Source organism: Onychomys torridus, chromosome X, assembly GCF_903995425.1.
Source record: "Onychomys torridus chromosome X, mOncTor1.1, whole genome shotgun sequence".
Taxonomy (NCBI): domain Eukaryota; kingdom Metazoa; phylum Chordata; class Mammalia; order Rodentia; family Cricetidae; genus Onychomys; species Onychomys torridus.
This window is the reverse complement of record NC_050466.1, coordinates 35,890,342-35,912,308: the sequence shown is the minus strand read 5'-3', so window position 1 is coordinate 35,912,308 and position 21,967 is coordinate 35,890,342. Positions and strand designations below refer to the sequence as shown.

General features: G+C 40.3%; 1 protein-coding gene across 2 annotated transcripts in view; it reads left to right on the top strand.

Annotated features, from left to right (window-relative positions):
* Arhgef6 (Rac/Cdc42 guanine nucleotide exchange factor 6) overlaps positions 1–21,967 on the top strand; it is a 122,171-nt gene that overhangs the window by 49,317 nt on the left and 50,887 nt on the right. For both annotated transcript variants that reach the window (XM_036174612.1, XM_036174613.1), the window contains 3 exons: positions 1,148–1,218; positions 17,360–17,454; positions 21,705–21,800. In XM_036174612.1, the coding sequence (XP_036030505.1) occupies positions 1,148–1,218; positions 17,360–17,454; positions 21,705–21,800 (262 nt within the window). The remainder of the gene's footprint in view (positions 1–1,147; positions 1,219–17,359; positions 17,455–21,704; positions 21,801–21,967) is intronic.

Genomic DNA, 21,967 nt, shown 5'->3' with positions numbered 1-21,967 from the left:
AAATATGAGTGTTTTGTGTTTTATTTTAAATAAAAGACTTCCTAGGATATGTAATGGTTGTGAGTTAACGGATAAGATAAACTTTGTAAAAGTTGAAAGATTTATATGATCTGAAGAGATATTAGAGCTGACTGAGCTCATGGAAGCTCATGGACTCTAGACCAGACAGTTAGGGAACCTGCATGAGACTAACCTAGGCCCTCTGCATATGGGTGACAATTTTGTAATTTTATCTGTTTGTGGGGCCCCTAGAAGTGGGACCAAGGTCTGTCCCTGGTGAATGAGCTGGCTTTTTGAACCCTATTGCCTGTAGTGGGATGCCTCATTCAGCCTTGATACAGGGGGAGGAGATTAGTCCTGCCTCTACTTGACATGTCATGTATTGTTGACTCCCATGGGAGCCCTTACTGTTTCGGAGGAGTGGATATTGGGGGTGGGTAGAAAGGAGGTGGGGGGAGGGAATGAGATGGGAGGAAGGAGGGGAAACTGTGGTTGGTGTGTAAAATAAAAAAATTAGTAAATTTTTTTAAAAAGCAGATAATTGAGGTAAAATAAAAATTCTTAAAAAAATAAAACCAAACATGTAATAACAAAGATTAACTTTGTAAAAGAAGGGCAGCATTTTTCTAATACAATGTAATAATATTAAAATGATATAGAAAACAGAGGAGCATTTTATAGAAGTTTTCAGTAAGTTGGAGATTCTGATTATTTTATTGTTGGCATAGTAGACAATCCCAAAAAAGGCGCGGTTGGTATTATGTTCTTTTCTCTTTGTGTGATAATTTGCCAGTGACAAATACACTTGGATTGCTTTGGTGTCACTTACCTATTTGGAATAAATTGAGTGAAGACCCTGCCTTCCACAAATAAACCCAAACTGAGAGTGCCACTCTTGGCCTGGCTCTGCCATTACTTAGCTATGTAGTAACTCTTTGGACTATTCCTCCCGTGGAACTTGAGAAACCTTAACGAGAAGATTGACCTTTGACCTTCTGCAGTTCAGTGATACTTGCACTTACTTAGAAAGGAACATTTCCTTGATCTTTCCACTTAGAAACTGTATAGTATGTCAGTTGTCCTATGCTATCAAATGTACACCATGAAGCTGTATGGTATTAACATTCTCTAAATGTCTTTTTCACAGAGAGACCTCTGTCCCCTAAAGCTGTCAAAGGATTTGACACTGCTCCGCTTACCAAGAATTACTATACTGTGGTGAGTGTTCAGAGGGCAAAACCATTTTAATTCAACTTGGAGATGTTTCACTTGTCAAACCACTGATCATTCTGAGGTGACACAAAAGAAAAATGGGATAAAGTTGCTTTGTAAGGTTCCAAGGCAGTTTGCATTACAATGGTGTTCATATACTTGTGGAAGTCTTACAGATAGCTGGAGGTTTCACATCCACTATCTGACAAACTAAAGAGCTGAGCAATGCTCCAGAGCAAGGCCTACTAACAGTGGTGAAAGAGAAGATGGTTAATATCTAGGCATGCTGAAATTCAGTGACATGGCCTAATCATATATTTAAAGCAGGCAAGTCCCCAGGTCCCTAGGACAGAATGAGTTTTAAATGATAGTGTTCTATGGTTTTACTGGAGAGTCAATCGACCCGTAACACCTGCCGGAATATTATCAATTCTATTTTTGATGAAAGCCTGAAAGGAAGACTGCCTTTTGACACAGAAGGACGCATGAAATGGCTCTGACTCGAACACAGATATGTCAAAGTATATTGGCTATAAATAGGGTATGTGTAATACTTAAAATAAGCTCCTCTTTGAAAAAAGAAATTGCATCATTCTCTTAATCTATTCTCTGCTTTCCTTCATTTCCTTTCCAGACTTGGCCTAGTCACTAATGAAAAGGTCAAGTCCTCATTACCTCTAAGTTGCCTTGTCTGGTGCCTCATGATCTCCCCAACCTTTCCTGAAATACAGCTTCAGTTTTGACCCAGTGTTCGACGTGCATTTGCATTGCGTGCTCATTTCATTTTGTGCATGGATAGGAGTTTTTCATCATCTCTGTACAGGTGTATGAGTGTCATTTGGCTTCCAAATTTTAATTTCACTATGCAGTGAAATACAAATGTTCCATACTGGTGATATAAATAGTAGGTGATATGAAAAATCAAGAAAAAACTTCATAGGTGCCATGGGCAACAATCAGAAAAGAACCTTTTCTCAATGGCTTTTCTCTTGCTTCCAGTTATAAAGGCATGATTCAGCAGAGCTAGCCTCCCATCTCCCTTCAGTCCTCATCAGTTCTTTCAAATGACCTTCTACTGACTTCAGCTTTAAGGAAAGGACTGAGTCAAATGGCAGCTGGAGCTGTGCCATAGCTTCTCCATGTGCATCTGCAGCATCCTGGCCCTTGGCTGTGCCTTTCACAATCATCTGACTGCAACAGTTCAAAGTGTTGAGGGGATAGGTTGAGGTAGCTCAGTGGTACAGTATTGTCTAGCATGTACAAGACAGAAACCCTTGTGATTCTCATATGCTCATATTATATGCAAACTCTGGATGGACTACAGTTTGCATAATCCATCCTCTAATGAAAAGCATATGTATATACATCGCTTCCAGCTTTAGTTGCTAGAAACAATTCTGCAAGCAACACCTTAGCCATAGAATTTGATAAGGACCTGCAGGATAGATTCCTAGAAGTTCAATTTTGGGCTCCAAAGATATATATGTTTTTAAATTTTTTGATATATATTATATCAAATCTCAATTTTAATAAAGAAAAGAGGAGGTCTTGGGCAATTCACACTGGTCCAAAGGGAAAACATGTAGAGCTTTTGTGTTAGTATTACTTAATAATTTTTACTATTTATTTATTTTGTTGTTTGTTTTTTTTACAGTGTATCTCCTGCAGCTCAGGCTAGCCTTAAACTTGCTATATAGTTGAGGTTAGCCTTGAATGTCTAATCTTCCTGTCCCTGCTTTGCATGTGTTGGGACAGCAAGCATGCCCAGTTTGTTTATTTACTTATTTTTGAGATAGTCTGACTTTGTTGGCCAAGCTGTCCTGGAACTCAACACACTGCCCAGACTCCTTAAATGTATAATCTTCTAGCTTCTGCTTTCCAAATGATAAGATTACAGAAGCATACCACCATATCTAGCTTATTATTATTTTATTACTGAGTACAGATAAATTGTGTGTATTATAACTAGATATGGTTATAAAGAGATTGTTGTTGTTTGCTTATTTTTAATCCACACTACTTTGGAGTTGAGTATTTAGGAAAAAAATGTGGTGATGAACTCAAAGTATGTCCCAAATGATCTGATTATCCTTCTTACCTGTGGATATCTGAGACAAATTAAAAATACTATCCCATTCAGAAAACTAGAAAATCATTATTCCACATGAAAGAAGTCCCATCTAATCTTATATCAACTTTCCCCTCTAAGCATCATTAATACAATTAATACATATTCTTTACTAGATATAGTGTCTGAATTTTACTCTATTAAAAATAAATCACATTAATAACAATGAAACAATATAGAAAAAAGTATAAAGAAAATAAATACAACTAATTTGAAATGATTGCTACTAACACCTAACTTTTCTGAGAAATATATGTGTATATATATGCACATATTTCAATCTATATTTACATATGTGTATATACATGTATATTTAAATATAAAAATAAGATGTATGTATTTTTCATTATTCTCCTTCAAGGAAATTTTTCTATATACACACTCCAACTGTATTTGCCTCTCACTAGAGCTTTTCTTCAGGTCTTTCATTCAGTGAGTCCTTCCTGTTACAAACTTCCTTTACTTTGGTATTGTGTGTTAATCAAGTTTTCCAGAGAAACAGAGGAAGGAGAGAGGAGGAAAGGAAGAAAGGAAAGAGGGAAAGATGTAAATAGAGAGATAGTCAACACACGAGAGAAAGAGTAAGCAAAGGATTTTAGTTTTACTTATTTTTATTTTTATTTTTTGAGACATGGTATGACTATGCAGCCCTCGCTGGTCTGGAATTTGATATGTAGATCAGGCTGGCCTCCTGAGTGCTAGGATTATAGACGTGCAGAACCACACTGGCCAGTTAGTTTCTGTACCTTTAAAGCAACCTTAAAGGAGACCCCAGAGACCAAATGCCAAGTGCAAATTACCTGATTTCTCAGGTACCTTGGTTTTCCAGTTTTCCCTATTTCCTGGACCAAGTTTTGCATAGGCCTTTGATCCTTGAGGGACTCTCTGATCCTTGACTCTCAGACAAGATTCACATAGGGTGATAAGAGAAACGAAAGGTAAGACAAAGAAAAGGTGTGGTTAAACAAAGGAAGGATTAGGGCTAGGTGCTGCTCTCTGGAGCCAGGCCAGGAGCTCAGCAGGAATGCACTACATTGCCCCGTTGTACAGGAGGAGGGGATTAAAAAAGTAAAGAACAGGGGTAGCGAAGGACCGTATGCATCTTAACTGTCAGGCTTGATGTTGTGTAGTCCCATTGGGAGTACAGGGCAGACATGATAGCATCAGCCACATAGCTGAGAACGATGCAGAACTGTAAACCATCAGAAGACAGTCAATTCAAAACGTAGCCAAGCAGCTTTTGTAGCAAAAGCACCGGGGAGCTTATCCGGGGCCCCAAAGTGACCTGCTACTGAAATCTCTGAGCACAGACATGGCGCTGTAGTGTTTTAACCAACTGCTCTGAGCCCATCTTCATTTTCCCCTCAACACAACGGTGGTTTGGGCGATCATTTCAACTACAATTTGAGGATCACTGAGGGAAAGGTTGAAGGGAGGAGGCAGGACTTAAGGAGGGTCTTCGAAGAGAGTCCGAATGGAGCTAGAAGCAGAGAGAGCTGAAAGAGAATCTAGGCGGGGCAACTGTTTGAAAAATGTGTCCAAGCAAGAGGGACTTGGCTACAATTAGTCAAGAGCGGCCCACACTGTGAGTCTTCCCCCCTTGAAATGTAACTCAGTAGCACACTGAGTGAAAACGCCATTGGCAAAATACGTGCCCAGAGTGACTCAAGGAAGGCTTCTTAGGCTCACAGTTGGAGGGTGCAGTCCACCATGGAGGCAGCTTACATTCCATCTACTCAGGAACTGGAGAGAGATGATTGGTGATGCTCTGCCCTTTCTCCCTTCTCATTCAGTCCAGGTCTCCACCTCCTGGAATGCTACCCCTCACATTCGGAGCATGTCTTCCCTCCTCATTTAAGTCTCTTTGGAAATGCTCACAGACAAGCCCAGAAGTGTCTATAATTGTGACTCCTAGGTATCTACAAATTTAGTCAAGTCAACAGTGTAGATTAATAATCATGATGCTTAAATGATATGGCTTGCAGAACTGGCTTGCACTAAGACAGGTGAGACAATGGCTGTAACATGGCAAACCAAAAATCCCATGACAGCTCTTATGACCCGTGCTGTGGCCTACCACTGGCTCACCTTATTTTTCCCGGTCTCTCTACTCATTTACTCCCACCCTGAGTTTTCTCGGCCTTTTGGGAGCTTACCACCCCTTTTAAAATTTCTCTCTCTCTCTCTCTCTCTCTCTCTCTCTCTCTCTCTCTCTCTCTCTCTCTCTGTATGTGTGTGTCTGTGTGTTTATGATGTCTGTGGGCATATGTGGAGGTTGCAGGCAATTGTGTGGAGTCAGTTCTCTCCACTTTTTTGTTAAAGAATGTCATGTGTACATATATGTAGAATGAATCTTAAAAGGTTCTTATTAATAAAATCAAAGCCTGAGGCCAGTCATTGGGCTGAATGCTGGAAGATCAGAGACACAGAACAAGCCACAACTTCCTCACTTCGCCAGTTCCTCAGCTGGTCTTGTTTCCTCAGACTGCAAGCTTCTGAGTCCTCATCCAAATGCATCTCAGCTGAACTGCTGCTCCAAATCCTAAAAGCTTAACCAGCCAAATGTTTAACTAGCTCTGGTTCCTGGTTTTCATGCCTTATATATCTTTCTCTTTCCTGCCATCACTCCCTGAGATTAAAGGTGTGAGTCACCCCGCCTGGCTGTTTCCAATGTGGCCTTGAACTCACGGAGATCCGCCTGGCTCTGCCTCCTGAGTGCTGGGATTAAAGGCGTGCACCACCAATGCCTATCCTCATGTTTAATATTGTGACTGTTCTGTCTCTGACCCCAGATAAGTTTATTAGGGTTCACAATATTTTGGGGAACACAGTACCACACATATAGTGTGTTCTGATCTACCTCTCAGTTTCTTCTCTCCAATTCCTCCCTATCTGCCCCAGCACTTCTCCCTCCCAATTTTCATGTGATCTTTTATAAACCTAGCAAGTTCATTTACTGCTGCTTGTATTCCCGTGGGTATAGGACAATCTATTGGAGCATGGGTAACCTCTCAGGACCCACTACCCTGAAAGAAATGGACTCTATTTTCCTAACAGCTCTAAATTGCTTAAGAGCTCCTCAGCTAGGGATAGGACTTCACGATCTCCTTCTGTATCATGCTGGGGTTTTATCTGGATTGATCTTGTGCTATCTCTCCCTGTACTTTTACATGGCTTCCGGGAATGGAATTAAGGTGGTCTGGCTTGTGCAGCATGGGATGTTACCTGCTGAGCTGTCTTAATGATCCTTACTATCATCCCACTGCTCTTTGTGAGACAGGGTCTCACCATATGTCCTGGAGCTCACTATGTAGACTAGGCTAGCCTCAGACTCATAGAGATCCACCTGTTTCAAGTGCTGGAATTAAAGAGGACCACCACCGTGCCCAGCCTTACCACTGTTCTTATCCCATAGTATAAGATCTTACACAGGTCTCCATGGAGTCTCTTCACCATACTCCATTACTTTGTTACCTTCCTTCTTCCTGTCTTACTCTTCCACTAATCTGTTCCATCTGAAGCCTGGAGGTTGAGGAAGTGATGGGATTATGTGGAGCTGCTAAGTCTATGGTGTTGTGAAATAGGTTGCTGGTGTATTGAAAGCTAGTGACCTGGGGTTGTGAAATCAGCCAGTACCCTTGGAGGGAGGTAGACAGTTTTACTGGCATGAAGTCAGATATGACACTAATACAGAAATATAGTGTTGTCATTTTTTTACAGGCACCAGAATTATCTCAGGTTTCTACAATACAGTTTTGCTTTGATTTAAGGATTTCTGAGGTCACTATAGTGACCTTCCTTCACATAGCACACTTCTATTTTTAGACTGTGTTTATATATTTAGCCTCTTAAAACAATTTCTTCATGCATTTTGTTATTTTCGTTCTTGAGACAAGGTCTTGCTGTGTCTCAAGCTGACCTAAAATTCACCAGTCTAGGCTGGACTCAAACTTATGGCCTTCACACTTCAGCCTCCTGATTATAGGAATTATAGGTGTATGCCACCACACCTGGCAATCTCCTCGTACTTACATGGCTCCTTCCTTTAGAAAACTTAGTTCCAAAGCTGAATTTACTCCAAAGCCTTTCCAGGAAATGTAGGACATTTATTTTATGGGAAAATAATAGTCCACACTAGATACAAGATTGCCACTTATTTTTCTGGGGCTTCATGCCATCTGTTCTGTTCTGAAGTCAAGGAAAGGTTAGTTCAGCAAATGGATCTACAATGTCCTCATGGAGACAGAACCAGGGAGGCACTGGCAGTGTCTGGACACAGCCTATCTCAATAAGTTTGAAGGGATTTCATGCCCATCCAATTGTACTGCTCTTAACTTGGTTGGTCGGCCAAGCTCCTTGCCTTCTGACTCACCACTAAGGCCTTCTGTTATAGAGCACACAGCCTTCTCTGTCTGCTTCCCTCCTTAGCCTTTTATATGAGGCACCCCGAGCCCTGAGAAAAAGCCAGTCCACATTCATCAGCTGCTTTCTTAAGTTTGAAGAAAGTGAGAAAAGTTTGGGTGAATTTGGGAAAGAATCTCAAGCATCCCCTGATGTACACCACTGCCACTCAAACTACTGCCAATCTCATGTGGTTTGAGAGGAAATCATGGGATGAGAGAGCTTGTTTTCCCCTTTGGGTTGTGTGTGTGTGTGTGTGTGTGTGTGTGTGTGTGTGTGTGTGTGTGTGTATTTGTGCTTGTACATGTGCAGGTGCAGGTGCACATGTATGTATGTGCATGTGTGCACATGCCAAGAGTCAACCTTGGGTGTTGCTCCTTAACAGCCATGTACTTTGTTTTTTTGAGGCAGGATCTCTTACTATGACCTAGACACTGGCAACTAGGGTAGGCTAGCTGGCCAGTGACCCACGGGGCTGCGCCTGCCATCACCTCCCCAGCACTGGGATTACAAGCATGTGCCACCACATAGGACTTTGTATGTATAGTCTATAGATCAAACTCAGTTCCTCATGCTTGCATGACAGGCATTTTACTGACTCAGTTCTTTCCCCGGCCCCAACAAAGCTTTCGCCACTTTAGTTCTGTGACCTCAGCATCCTGCCCCCTCTAGAACTTGCAGTTATGTGAGTTTCCTTTCAGGGGTGCAGAGGGACAGTTTCAGTGGAGGAGCATTTCCCTAGCTTTTGGGAGACTCTGAGCTCCTTCTGCTGCATGGAGGAAGGGGGCGACTCTTTCCTCCAGCAGGCTCCTCTGCTCCCTTTTTCTTTACTTGAATAGGTATTGTGATTCAGGTTATGTGACAGAGACAACAGTCCTTGAAGGGAGGATGAGGATGTGAGGTAGCTCACTATCAGAACATGCTCTTTTTAGAAAAAAATGCACAAAAAGATGATTAGAAGATTCATTCCTTCTTAAATTTGAGAGGGAAGGCAGGGTGCCACAGTTTGAGATTTTAATCCCAATAGAACTTCCACGCACAACCAAATAAATACTTTCAAAAGAACTACACTTTTATTTTTAAATATTTTTATTCTGTGTGTATGAGTGTTTTGCCTGTATGTATGTATGTATACCACATGTGTGCCTCCTAGAAGAGGCCATAAATCACACAGTATTCCATGAAGACTCAAGCTCACAGGACTTAGAGCAGTTTTTTTTTAAAAATTAATAATAGCCTGTGTTTTGATTGTTTATTTTAGTGTGTGTGTGTGTGTGTGTGTGTGTGTGTGTGTGTGTATGTGTGTATTTCCATCCAGAATGTGTGGTGGACAGGAACGTACATGCTATGGTGTGCATGTGGAGGACAACCTTGTGGAAAATGGAGTCTATGTTTTCCCTTTCCACCTTTACTTGGGTTCTAACTCTCCAGGATTACAGGGCACATGCTTTCACCTGCTGAACCACTTTGGTGGCCTTTTAAAAAATTAGTTTGTCTTTGCTTTTTGTTTTGTTTTGAAACAATGTCTCATGTAGCCTGAGCCCTCCTCCCACCCCACTGAATTTGGTATATAGCTGAAGCTGGTCTAGAACTCCTCCTGATCTTCCTGCTGATACCTTCTTCTCAATCTCTAGGATTAAAGATGTGCATCATCATACCTGACTTTATTATCAACTTTTTACTGAATCTATAGTTTTACAAAATGGCTGTATTCCTTTAGTAGTGTGCAAAAGTTCCTTTTTTTCTACATCAATTCTGTTAGCATTTTGTAGTTCTGGCCCTCAAACCCAGAGCCTTAAGTGTGCCAGTCAGGTGTGCTCTACCACTGACTTACATCCCCAGACCAATCATTTCTCTTTGCAGCAGTAACCAAACTAACAGGTATGAGGTGAAAACCCTGTGATTTGTGTTTCCTTTGGGATAGGTGACATTGAGTATTATATACTTGCTGGTGATGTATATGTTTCATTTTGAAAACTGTATATTCCGATTTCTCTTTTGCTCATTTTAAAAGTATAGGGTAGGCTTGGTGGCAGTAGTGGCACATGCCTTAAATCCCAGGCAGAGCCAGGGAGATCTCTTTGAGTTCAAGGTCAGATTGATCTACAGAGCGAGTTCCAGGAGAGGCTCCATAGCTACACAGAGAAACCCTGTCTCCAAAAACCAAAACATTGAGAAAAGTATGGCTTTTTTTTCTTTTGCTATTGAGTTCTTTGCATTCCTTATACAATTTTGGATATTGACCCCTTAGTAGGTAAAAGTTTCAAAAGATTTTCTTTCATTTTGTAGGTTGTTTTCATTCTGTTCATTGTTTCTTGTATGTGTGTTGGATGTGAGTGTATGTGCTCATGTGTGTACATGTATGTGTGTGCATATGTGTGTGTCTGTATGTGTGTGTGTGTGTGTGTGTGTGTGTGTGTGTGTGCACATGTACACATGGAGACAAAAAGTTAGTGTTGAGTGCTTTACTCTTTGGTTTTCTTTCTTTCTTTCTTTCTTTCTTTCTTTCTTTCTTTCTTTCTTTCTTTCTTTCTTTCTTTGTCAAGACAGGGTCTCACTATGTAGCTGGCCTGGGACTCAATACACAATATTCATAGAGATCTGCCTCCTGGGTGCTGGAATTAAAGGCAGGTGCTACCATGCCTGGCTTTCTACCTTACCACCTTATTTTGGACAAAATGAACCTGGAGCTCAACTTTTTCAGTTAGACTGGCCAGCAAGCTTCAGGGTCACCACTTCCTAGTTTTTGTGTGGCAAACACTTTATCCACTAAAACCATGTCACCACCTCTTGTTTCTTTTGCTGTATAGAAGCTTTTTAGTGTGATACAATCACATTGGTCTATTTTTGCTTTTGTTTTTTGTGAATTAGTATCATGTCCAAAAAAAGTTATCACCTACAACAACACAATGGAGATTTTTATCTGTTTTTTCCAGTAGGTTTATAGTTTTGGGTTTTGCCTGGAGGTATTTAATCCAGTTTAAGTTGATTTTTTTTTTGTTCATGGTCTGAAATAAGGTCCATTTTGATTCTTCTGCACGTATACGTCCAATTTTTCTAACAGCATTTATTGAGGAACCTGTCCTTTCTCAGTTATGTGTTCTTGGTAACTTTAACAATAATACATTGGCTATAAATGTGGGCTAGGTTTTTTATTACATTTTATTTACTTATTGTATGTGTGTGGATATATATACACATGCATCACAATACACATGTGCAGGTCAGAGGACAACTTATAGGAGCCGGTTCCTTTCTTCCACCGTGTGGGTCATCAGGTTTGGCAGCAAGCACCTTAACCAACTGAGCATCTTGTTGGTCCCCTTTGTTACTGTTTACTATTTTTACCCTTGTTCTTTGTTCTATTTCCCCTACATCTTCTTGCTTTTTGTTGTTTGTTTTGCTTTGTTTTATTTTTTTAAAGATTTATTTATTATGTATACAGAGTTCTGTCTGCACATATCTCTGCAGGCCAGAAGAGGGCACCAGATCTTATTATAGGTGGTTGTGAGCCACCATGTGGTTGCTGGGAATTGAACTCGGGACCTTTGGAAGAGCAAACAGTGCTCTTAACCTCTGAGCCAACTCTCCAGCCCATTTTTTGTTGTTTTAATTGAGTATTTTATATGATTTCATTTGTCTTCTTAACATATCAACTATATATATATAAATGTGTGTGTGTATATACGTATTTTATTTGTATGTTTTATGACATATAGTTTTGCTATATAGTCCTGGCCGAACTCACTGTGTAGACCAAACTGGCCTTGAACTCCTGCCTCTACAACCAGAGTGCTGAATTACAGGTGTGTGCCATTCCACCTGGCTTCTATTATATTTAAAAAAAAAACTTTTCATGGTTGCTTTAGAGCTTTTAATGTTTCCAATATAAATTCACATCAAATCCAAGTTTATTTTCTTTTTCATATTTTGTGTATGAGTATATATATGGTATATGTGTTTGTACAGGTATGTATGTGTGTGTGTGTGTGTGTGTGTGTGTGTGTATGTGTACAGAGACCAGAAGAGATGTCATATGTCCTGTTCTGTCTCTGTCTTATTCCTTTGGGACAGAGTTTCTTACTGAACCTGGAGGTAGGCTGATGGCCAACAAACCTTGATGATCCTCCTGTCTCTACCCCCACACAATGTTGGCGTCAGCAAGTGGCCATGCCTGGCTTTTCATGTGGGTGCCTGCATCTGATCAAGTCTTCGTACTTGTGCAGTGACTGCTCTTAACCACCGACTCATCTCTTTAGTCGTCTCTTTTTCACCCTCTTTATCCTCCTCTTCTTCTTCTTTTTGGTTTGTTTTGCTTTTTTGTTGTTGTTGTTTTGGTTTTTGAGACAAAACATGATGGTTACTCTTCATCGTTAACACGATTGGATTTAGACTCACCTAGGAGACAGATCTCTGGGAAGGGATGTGTGTGTGAGTGTTTCCTAAGAGGATTAACAGAAGAGAAAAGGCTCATTCTGAGTGTTGGAGATACCATGTCATGAACTGGAGTACTGAACTGGGTACAAAGGGGGAAAAGGAACCAACCAAAGTACCAGCATCACCTGTTCGATGCTTCTTGTTCCATGGAGATGTGAGGAATGGAGTAGTCTCAGCTCTACATTCCTGCCGCTAAGGAGCTACCTACTGTCAATGATGGGCTCTAGCCCCTCAAACTTTGAGCCAAAATAAGGCCTTTCTTAAGTTGCTTCATGCCAGATATCTGCTTACAGTTATAAGAAAAAGTAACAAATAACCAGGGTCTAATGTAACCTAGGCTGCCCTTGAACTCCTGATCCTCTTGCCGTCTCTGAAGTGCTAGGATTACATTCATGTATCACCATATTGACCTTCCAAGTTCATTTTCTTTTTCTTTCTTTCTTTCTTTTTTTTTTGTGAGCTGAGGATTGAACCCAGGGCCTTGCACTTGCTAGGCAAGTGCTCTACCACTGAGCTAAATCCCAACCCCTCCAAGTTCATTTTCAAACAGCACTACACAAAGATGTACTCAATATTCAGTGAGTAAAAGTATCTTTTATTAATAAAATAGTCCTAATTCTTCCCTCCCATGGCTTGTATTATTAATACCACTCATTTCACTCACACATAAACATGCCTGCGTGTACATAGATACTCATGTAATCAAATGCCTTATTTCTGTTGGTGCTAGGGATAGAACCCAGGACCCAATTTTGAATCATTTTTTATTAGCTGTTGGTCTGTCGGTGAGAGAAAGTGAAAATTATTCTTTGACTTGTTCCCTCATGGATATTCTTCTCTTCTTTACACAAATGCCAAGTCACTTTCCTTCCAGGTACTCTCTTATAAGAAAGGAAGCATTTGTTTGAGTCTTCAGAAGATTCACTCCATGGTCCTTGTCTCTGTGGACTTGGGCCAAACATCATGGTGGCAGCTATGTGTGGAAGACGAGGTAGTTCATCTTGTGGTGGGCGAGACACAGAGGTTCAAGAATTTCTAGGAACATCTCTTGAAAATCAGGCCTACATGGAGCTGATAATTTCCTTCAGGGTGTTGTTTCAGTTGTCCGAGAAAGTCTTTATATCTGCTTTACTTTTGAATAACAAGTTTGCAGGCTGCAGAACTCAGTGTTGGTGGGTTCTTTTCAACGAATGCCAACATTCCCGATATCTGACTTTGTCTCTGATGCTTTCACTATATCTCCAAATTAGTAGTCTTCTTTGTTTTATTGTTATTGTTAGTCTTCTTTGTTTTAGGTGATGCTGGGGATGGAACCCAGGGCCTTGAGCATGCTAGGCAAGTATTTTACCGCTGTTACACCCTGAGCTCCAGCTGCCATTTCCTTTCACTGTGGCTTTGCCATCTCCTGTTGGAAGCCTGACATGATGTGCTGGGTAAAAGAGACTGGAGAACAGCTGTTCAGTACTGTGGTGGTGAGGTGTGGAGAGAGGGACACATTCTGTTTTCCCATGATCATGTATGTGTTAGTTCCTTGGTGAGCCTGGGCCCCTCGACTGTGCCCTTTCCTAATGCTTCTTTCTCACTGTCCATTCTTAGGTGACACAAGATGGCTAGAGGAGCCTGAGGTTGCTCAATTCCCTTCTACATGAGTCTTTGCAGCTGGCTGGAGTTTAGATGTTCTCTTTCCATGTCAGTTAGACTCTCATGTCAGTTAGATTATGAGCTGGTAAAATAGTTTCTCCTAAAGGCTGACGTGGTTAGGAACTAAATGTTCCCATGTTGTTTAGCTACCAGAATATGCTGGTGTCTTAATTGCTGCTTTCTTCTCCTCCTGCCTGAAAAGTAAGGGTATTTCCTCTATTTTTACTGGAATGAAAAAAATCACAAAAGTGTAAGTGTGCTTTCATGACACTGAGCCCCCTGAGTGCTCAACTTTCAGATTCATCCACTGTGTATGCTCACCAGCTTGTCAGTTACAGCGAAGGCTTTGCTACCCTGGTCTTGCTTCCTGTGGAGGCTTTCTGTGGGTCTCTGCTCCAGTCCATTGTAATTCTCAGTATCCACTCTTCAGAATAGATGTTTTCTATAATCTAATTCCTTACAGATTTAGTTCGCTTATTTTTCATTTTCTCCAGCTAAGTGTGTTAGAAAGGAGTAATGACTCCCGGCCCCTTGAATGCCAAATGAAAAATTAGAAATCATCCCTCCTTGAAAAATATATTTATTCTTTGAGAATTTCCTTCATGTATTCAACAAATTTTGACCACATTCACCACTACCATGTCTCCATCTGAACTTTATGTCCTCTTTTTTAACCCATCGAGTCCAATTTACCCAGGAAGCATATCTGTTTTAAAATTGAAGTGCCTTGCTTTTTCTTAATATATGCATTTGCATCCATAATTAGTTTCTTGAAGCATCATTTTAATTGAAACCAGTAAGTTTCTACTTTTTTTTAAAAGAGAAGGTCTCATGTATTCCAGGTGGGCCTGGACTTCCTGTGTAGATGAGAATGACCTTAAACTCCTGATACTCCTGCCTCCACTTCTCGAGAAGTGTGAGCTACCACACCCAGTCTGTGTGGTGCTGGGGATGGAACCCAACTTTGTGAATGCTAGGCAAGCTCTCTACCAACTGAGCTCCCAACCCAGTTTGTGCTGCTGAATTTGCTTTTCAGTCATCCTAGAGCAGTTTTTAGTGGCCTTTATTGTAACTGGATTTTTTATAGGTGGTAACATTTCTGTTCCATCATTGGACTTTCTTTCAGAGAACACCAGTTCTTTCAGACCTCTGAATTTACATTTGTAAAGAATAGTTTCTGAGCAATAGGGGAACTGAAAGTAGACAAAAGTAGCTGTCAGTAGGGCCTATAATTTAACCCTTCACTGGTTTTTTTGTTGTTGTTGTAGGCTCAGTCTTGCTCAGGCTAGCCTTAAACACACTGTGTTCATAAACTGGCCTCAACCCATCTTTCTGCCTCAGCTTCCTGAGTGTTGGGGTAATAGGCCTGTGCCTTCATGCTTAGCAAACCCTTAGCTTTGAAAACCACCTTATGGCCTTCTAAGTCACTGGTTCCCAACTAAGGTGACATTACCCTTCTGAGCACATTTTTGATGGTCACAACTACAGCATGGGATGGAACACAATTGGCATTTAATGGGTAGAGGTCAGGGATGCAGCTTAACTTCCCTCAAGATGTAGGGCATTCCTCTCCCAACGGAAACTTTTGGTCTTAAATTCCAATAGTGCTATTATTGGCAGAAATGCATTTAGCCTCTTAAATTGGTCCAACTGTTTGCCACTTGCCCAGTACCTACCTGTGCAGCATCTCACCACTACTTCACAATGGGCCCTGAAATGTCACAATCTGAGATGAGGTAAGCTATGCCTTAAAACTGAAGCAGCCTGTAAGCAAATAGCACAATTGGGACTACCATCCCCCAGTTCGATTGTTCACCAGAAAGCCAGGGGTTCCTTGGTCCCTACCTACTTCAGCTACTCCACTTTTGAAAAGTTGGTCATCATGCTTTGTCTTGTGAGTACTGTCACTCTTTGGTATCCACAAGGATTTTCTCCAGGGCCTCCTCAGATACAGATGTTCAAGTATCTTATATAAAATAGTCTAGAATTTATACATGATCTTTTTGCATCTTCTCCTACACTTGAGATAATCTCTATGCTCCCAGCCCGTGTATGTGTGCCATGCTAATAATTGTTACACTATTAATTATTACTTGCAATTCTGGAAACATGCCAGGGCAAGAGCTCTACCTCTGAGTTGCACCTTCAGCTTTTATTTTCCCATTTTTTAATTTTGAGACTGGATCTGACTAAGTTACCCTGGCTGGCCTCAAATTTGAAGTCCTCTTACATCAGGCCCAAGGGTAGCTGGGATTGGAGTCTTGTGTTATATATACTACATAATTTAAGAAATGATAACAAGGGGAAAGTCCATATATATTCAATTCAGATGAAATTTTAAAACTAGTTTCAATGTGAAATTAGCTGAATCCTGTAGAAGCTTAAGCCCTATAGAATCCAGCTAATATGGAAGCCAAAGGCACACTGTCAGCTGTGCGTTTCTGCCTTTTTCTCTCGGTCTTGTAGGTTCCTATTTAATGTCTTCATCTTCAGATATGGTGGAAGTTCCCTATCTGTAAGCAGCATAGCCATTAATATAGGAAAGATTTTTTTCAATGAATTAGAAGACATGAAAAAACATATAAATATAATATATAGTAAAATATTAACTTGGTCACATATAATTGCTTGAAATGAAGGTTTTATATGTTTCCAGAACAGTCTGAGAAATGGGGGATGATCTTAGGACTGGTGGGAAAAGAGAACTTGTGGGGTCGTACATTGGTTGTTGTGCCTGTAGATTTTATTATTCACTAGGTGTGGTGGCATGCACTGATAAAAAGGTCAGCACTGTAGAGGTTGAAGCATGTGGATTATGGTGAGTGAGTTTGAGGCTAGTTTGGGTTACATAGTAAGTTCCAAGCCATTCTGGACTAGAGTGAGACTTTGTCTCAAACCAAGAACAAAAAGGAATTTTGTGTTATTAATAACAGATAATTATTGAATTGTTCTCCTCATTAAATTCTTCACAGTACTATCTCCTTTTCTATATGAATTGTTCAAACGGGCACTCTTTGTTTTTATTGAAAGACCAGTGTTAACCCTGCTTAAGAATGTACTATATACTATGATTTTGTTCCATAAATGTCTTGTCAGAAACAATACAGAAACCAAATCCTTGATGTTTTGCATCAATTATCTTTGAATTTTCCTAGTCTTGAATCTCTATGTTTTATAATTTTATTATTCATAAAATGGGAATAGTTAGCCTTTATTAGCTAACCTAGCCCTTTCCTCAATGAACTTATTTAAAGCATAAATAACTGTGACCAGTACCATGTAAGTGGTAAGGCTCCTCCAGTTGTGGATAATTCACAATAATTGTGTTCATATGAGTAACTTCATCCAACTAGTTGTCAGACAATTATTAAAATATTTTCTAGTGTGAACTAAAATACATATGCATTTTTGTATTCCTGACATCTAGCATCAGTCTAAGTAAACTGGAATGCTTTTTCTAGGAGTTTGATTAGAAGATCTAAAGCTCTGACCTTGGACTTGCTTGATAGTTATGAGACCTTAATTCTTGTTTCTCTACAGGTGTTACAGAACATCTTGGACACTGAAAAAGAATATGCCAAAGAACTTCAGTCTCTTCTCGTTACTTATCTAAGACCCTTGCAGTCTAATAATAAGTAAGACTCTTTAAACCCTTAGTAAAACACAGCAAGATAATGTCAGCACTTGGAGGCATTACTCCTATGTCACTGAATAATTGATTTTGCTCTTTAAAAGAATTCCCACAGATCACAGGTTGCCAAGAACATGGTCAGAGCAACGGCAGTTATACAAGATGTTGCTTTTGGAGAGCTTGGCTTGCTTTCTGTGGAAAGAATGAGCTGATCTGAGATTCTGCCTATGACAATTTTTGTATTGGGTATTTTTTTTGCCTCCTTATATTTTTTTAAACTTCAACACTTGGCACTAGACAATTGTACATGCTTATAGGATGGAGTGTTATATTTCAGTAGACCACTACAAAGTGTAAAATCAGATCAGGGTAACTGGCATATCTAGCAACTATTTTGAAATATACAGTTACTTTTTGGCATCCCTAGAAACCCTACTGTACTGTAAACATTCAGAATTTATACCTCCTATCCAGCTGTACTTTGTACCCCTTAACTGTCCTTTCTCCATCCTACCATCCTCCTTATCCTCTCATAGTTTGGTAACTACTCTTCTACTCTGTGTTTCTGTAAGATTTACTTAAAAAATATTTTTTGTTAAATAATTTCCATATAAGTACTATTTTATGTATTAATCATATTCCCCACCCTCTTACCCTCCTGTTTCTTGTCCTTTTCCCTCTCATTACTCTTCTTTATTACCCCCACACAGTTTTCCTTCTACCTTTTTTTTAAAGATTTATTTTTATTTATTTATACAGTGTTCTGTCTGCATGTGTCCTTGTGGGCCAGAAGAGGGCGCCAGATCTCATTACAGATGGTTGTGAGCCACCATGTGGTTGCTGGGAATTGAACTCAGGACCTCTGGAAGAGCAGACGGTGCTCTTAACCAGTGAGCATCTTTCCAACCCTCCTTCTACTTTCATTTTACACACACACACACACACACACACACACACACACACACCTGCACACGTGCATACACACACAAAATTCTATATATCTATATAAAACAAATGAGAGGCAACACCTGATATTTGCCTTTCTGAGACTGGTTTATTTTGTTTAATATTATTTTTTCAGATTGCATCCATTTTCTTGCAAATGACATAACTTCATTCTCTATAGTTTAGAAAATTTTCTTGTACATGGAAGGCACATTTCCCCTGTGCATTCTTCTAGTGTTGGACACCTGTGTTGGTTTTGTTGCTTAGCTGTCATGAATGGGGCTGCAATATTAAACAAAAGATCCATTCACTAGCACTGAAATATGCACCAATGTGCAGGTGTAGGGGTCTTCTTTTTAGCTTTCACATTTCCTGTGTATTTTAAAGTGAAGTACTTTATTCAGAAATCACATAAATTGGAAATTTTCATGCTTGCTCTGACTTTCAATTGCCAGGCCAGACCTCTTTCCCATGCTCCCAAAGTAGAAAGAGTGTGGCATTTTGCAAATGTTTAGAAAAGCCCAATTCAAGGCAGTATTTCACTCAGGCACACGTGAATGGTAATGAGATGGAAAGCATTCTGAAAGCAAAGTGTACAAAACTTACTAAATCTGAAATGATTTTCTAAGGTATGAGCTAAAGAATATGTTTTCATGAAAGGAAAATACATGTTAACACTAAAAATCAAAGAGACTATCAATTTAGGAGGGAGTCGGGGAGCAAGCTACAGGGAGAAAAGGGAAGGGGGAATAATGTAATTAGATTTTAGTTAAAATATTTTAAAAATACCAAGCATTTATTGTTTATGATTATAGGGCTAACATATTTAACAAATAATGACTCTCCTTATTTGTTACTTTAACTGATTAAATTTCACTAGCTATCATAATCTGTAAGTGAAATAGAAACTTTAGGTCACACAGTGGAAGACAAATTCTGAACTGCAAACTCCAGGCTTAAATGAGTTTAATATAGTTAACTATTTTTCTCCTTTTATCCTCCCCAAATATGTTGTTTAAGCAAACTGTCATGCTGAACGTTGATTTAACTGTTCTCATGATGCCAAGGGAAGCGGTTTTTTTTCACATGGAAGCGCTTTATATTCTTGTGTTTGGTTTTTATTATGTGAAATGTGAAGTGTTATGTGAATCATAGTTTATAGAGTGATATAGGAATACAGCACACCACCCTTTCTAGTTTCCTGGGAGAACTCACCAACTCCATTGAGGAGATAAGAAACTGACGTCTGGACAGGCTCACTGCTTTGCCTGTCACACCGCCTCCAAGTGACCAGACAGGCTCTACCATGTCTCCTGCTATACACGATCTGAAATGCGCCTTCTGTTTTCTGGCTGGAACCCACAGAAGAGGGGGCCACTGAAGTAGTCATCCTGAATGGGGGATGGTGAGATCTCAAATGAGGAAGAAGCAGACTTGTAACCCTGAAACAGGGAGAGGAGGGTGTGAGACAAGACGGGTCAGACCTGCGCTCCCCCTCGCTTTGATGCTCACTCACACTGGTGTCAGTTTCCACCACTTCCGACTGTCTTCTCCCCCCACGAAGAGTGGAGCAAGCCAGACTGTTTGCTGTCTGGTGGTGAAGAGGCTAGCTACATTCTCAAACAGGTTGCAGAAAGTTCAGGGGCCCTGCTTGCTGCAGCTATGATAGAGAAGCAGCCAGAGAAACCGGCTGGCTGCCAGACTCCTCCTCGGCTAGCAGGAGGTGGGCTTTCCAAGTTTGCAGTTCAAGAGGGCGGAACAGTGGAGGAAGTGGGAGCTTTTCATGTTCTGAGGGTTACTGGGAATGTTTACTGGAATCTTCCCTTTTTGATTAATGAGCAAAACTCCTTTGCAAATATTCCCCTAGGAATTAACTATGACATGAACATGCTTTTAAAATTTGTTTTGGGACAGTGTCTCTCATGTAGTTTAGGACTAGTTTTAGGCTTGAACACCTGACCCTCTTCAATCGACCTTTCAAGTGCTGGGATTACAGGTGTGATAAGGCATGTTTTTAGGACTGTGTATATGTTTTAAGTGAATTGTAATATTTGTGTTTTCACCATTTACACTCCTTCCTCCCCTCTCCTCCAGTGCCTCCCTGTCTCCCTGAGCCCATTTAGTGTTGCTCATACGTATGTCTGCTTAGAGCTGGTAATGTGTTTCTTTAAGTATTTTTTATTTTTAATTATGTATACGTCTATGTGAGGGAATGCCATGTGTGCTCAGGTGCTGCAGGAAGCCTAAAGAGGGCATCAGATCCCTGGAGCTGGAATTCTGTGCAGTTGTGAGCAGCTCCAATGTGGGGGCTGGGAGCTGAATTTGGGTCCTGTGCAAGAGCAGCAAGTGCTCTGGGCCCTCTCTGCAGCCCCCAGGATTATATATTCTGAAGGACAGAGAATGTGTGGTTTATCTACCTCTTAAGTAAATCTTCAGACAAGTGCTTTAGAGCGTGCTCTCTGGGGTTAGAATGCTTGGGATAACCTTTCCTTTGCTATTTATTGCTCTTTGATGTTCAGTGGATTTGCTTCCTACCTGCCCTGTGCCTATGTCTTCTCGCCTGTAAAATGGCACTTAGCCTGTAAATGGCTGTGGGGCTTAGCTCACAGAGCAACAGGAGCTCCTGTTTGGAAAGTGATTGCATGACTGTTCCGTGCCTTGTGAGCGTTTGGCTCCTGTTCTTAGTATCGCTTACTGCTCGGTAAGGGAAAAATGAATGGGAATATGCCTCATGTAGATGCCCTGAATAAAACCATTCAGTTTGTCACAAATAACAGTAACAAGATTTAATTTTATTTTCTTTCCCCTATTCTCTTTCATGAAGAATGTTTTTAGTTGTTATTTGAATATTTTCATTTTAGAGAAAGCTAATTTTGCTATCTTTTCCTCTCTGTGCTTGTTGAACATAAGTATTTTAATTACTTTCCCATTTTCTTTAGAAGAGATACACCATAGATTTTTAACTTATTCCAAATAGCATTATACTTTTACCTGTTGTTATACTTTAATATTAAGCACATGTTGTTTTCTTCATGGCTTAACAAAATATGTAAGTGCCCCTAATGACCACCAACTTTCTGTACAGTCATTATTCTTACCTTATAAAAGATAAACCAAGCAAAGAAGCTAAACAAGGGTGACAGAGGCCATAGAGTTGTTGTAAGTTCACAAAGAGGAAATTCCAACACAGGCGCTTGGCCTTCTATACTTGCCAGCTAGCAGCAAGCTAGCAGCTAACTGAGCTCCAACTAGAGAGCTAACACAGCTTTTCACACTATTAACTGGAACATCATGTCCTTTTTTATTCAGCCTTAGTACTGTGGAGTTTACATGTTTATTGGGAAACTTTGAAGAAGTATGCGCATTTCAACAGACACTCTGCCAAGCCTTGGAAGAATGTTCAAAGTAAGTGAGACAGTGACTTTGTTGCCCTTTCCTTCTATTCTTAAGAATGCCTTTTGAGACTGTATCACATAGACCAGACTGGCTTTGAACTCCCTATATAGTAGAGGCTGAGCTTGAGTTTCTGGCACTCCTGCCTTCACCTCCCAAGTATTGGGATTATAAGTAGG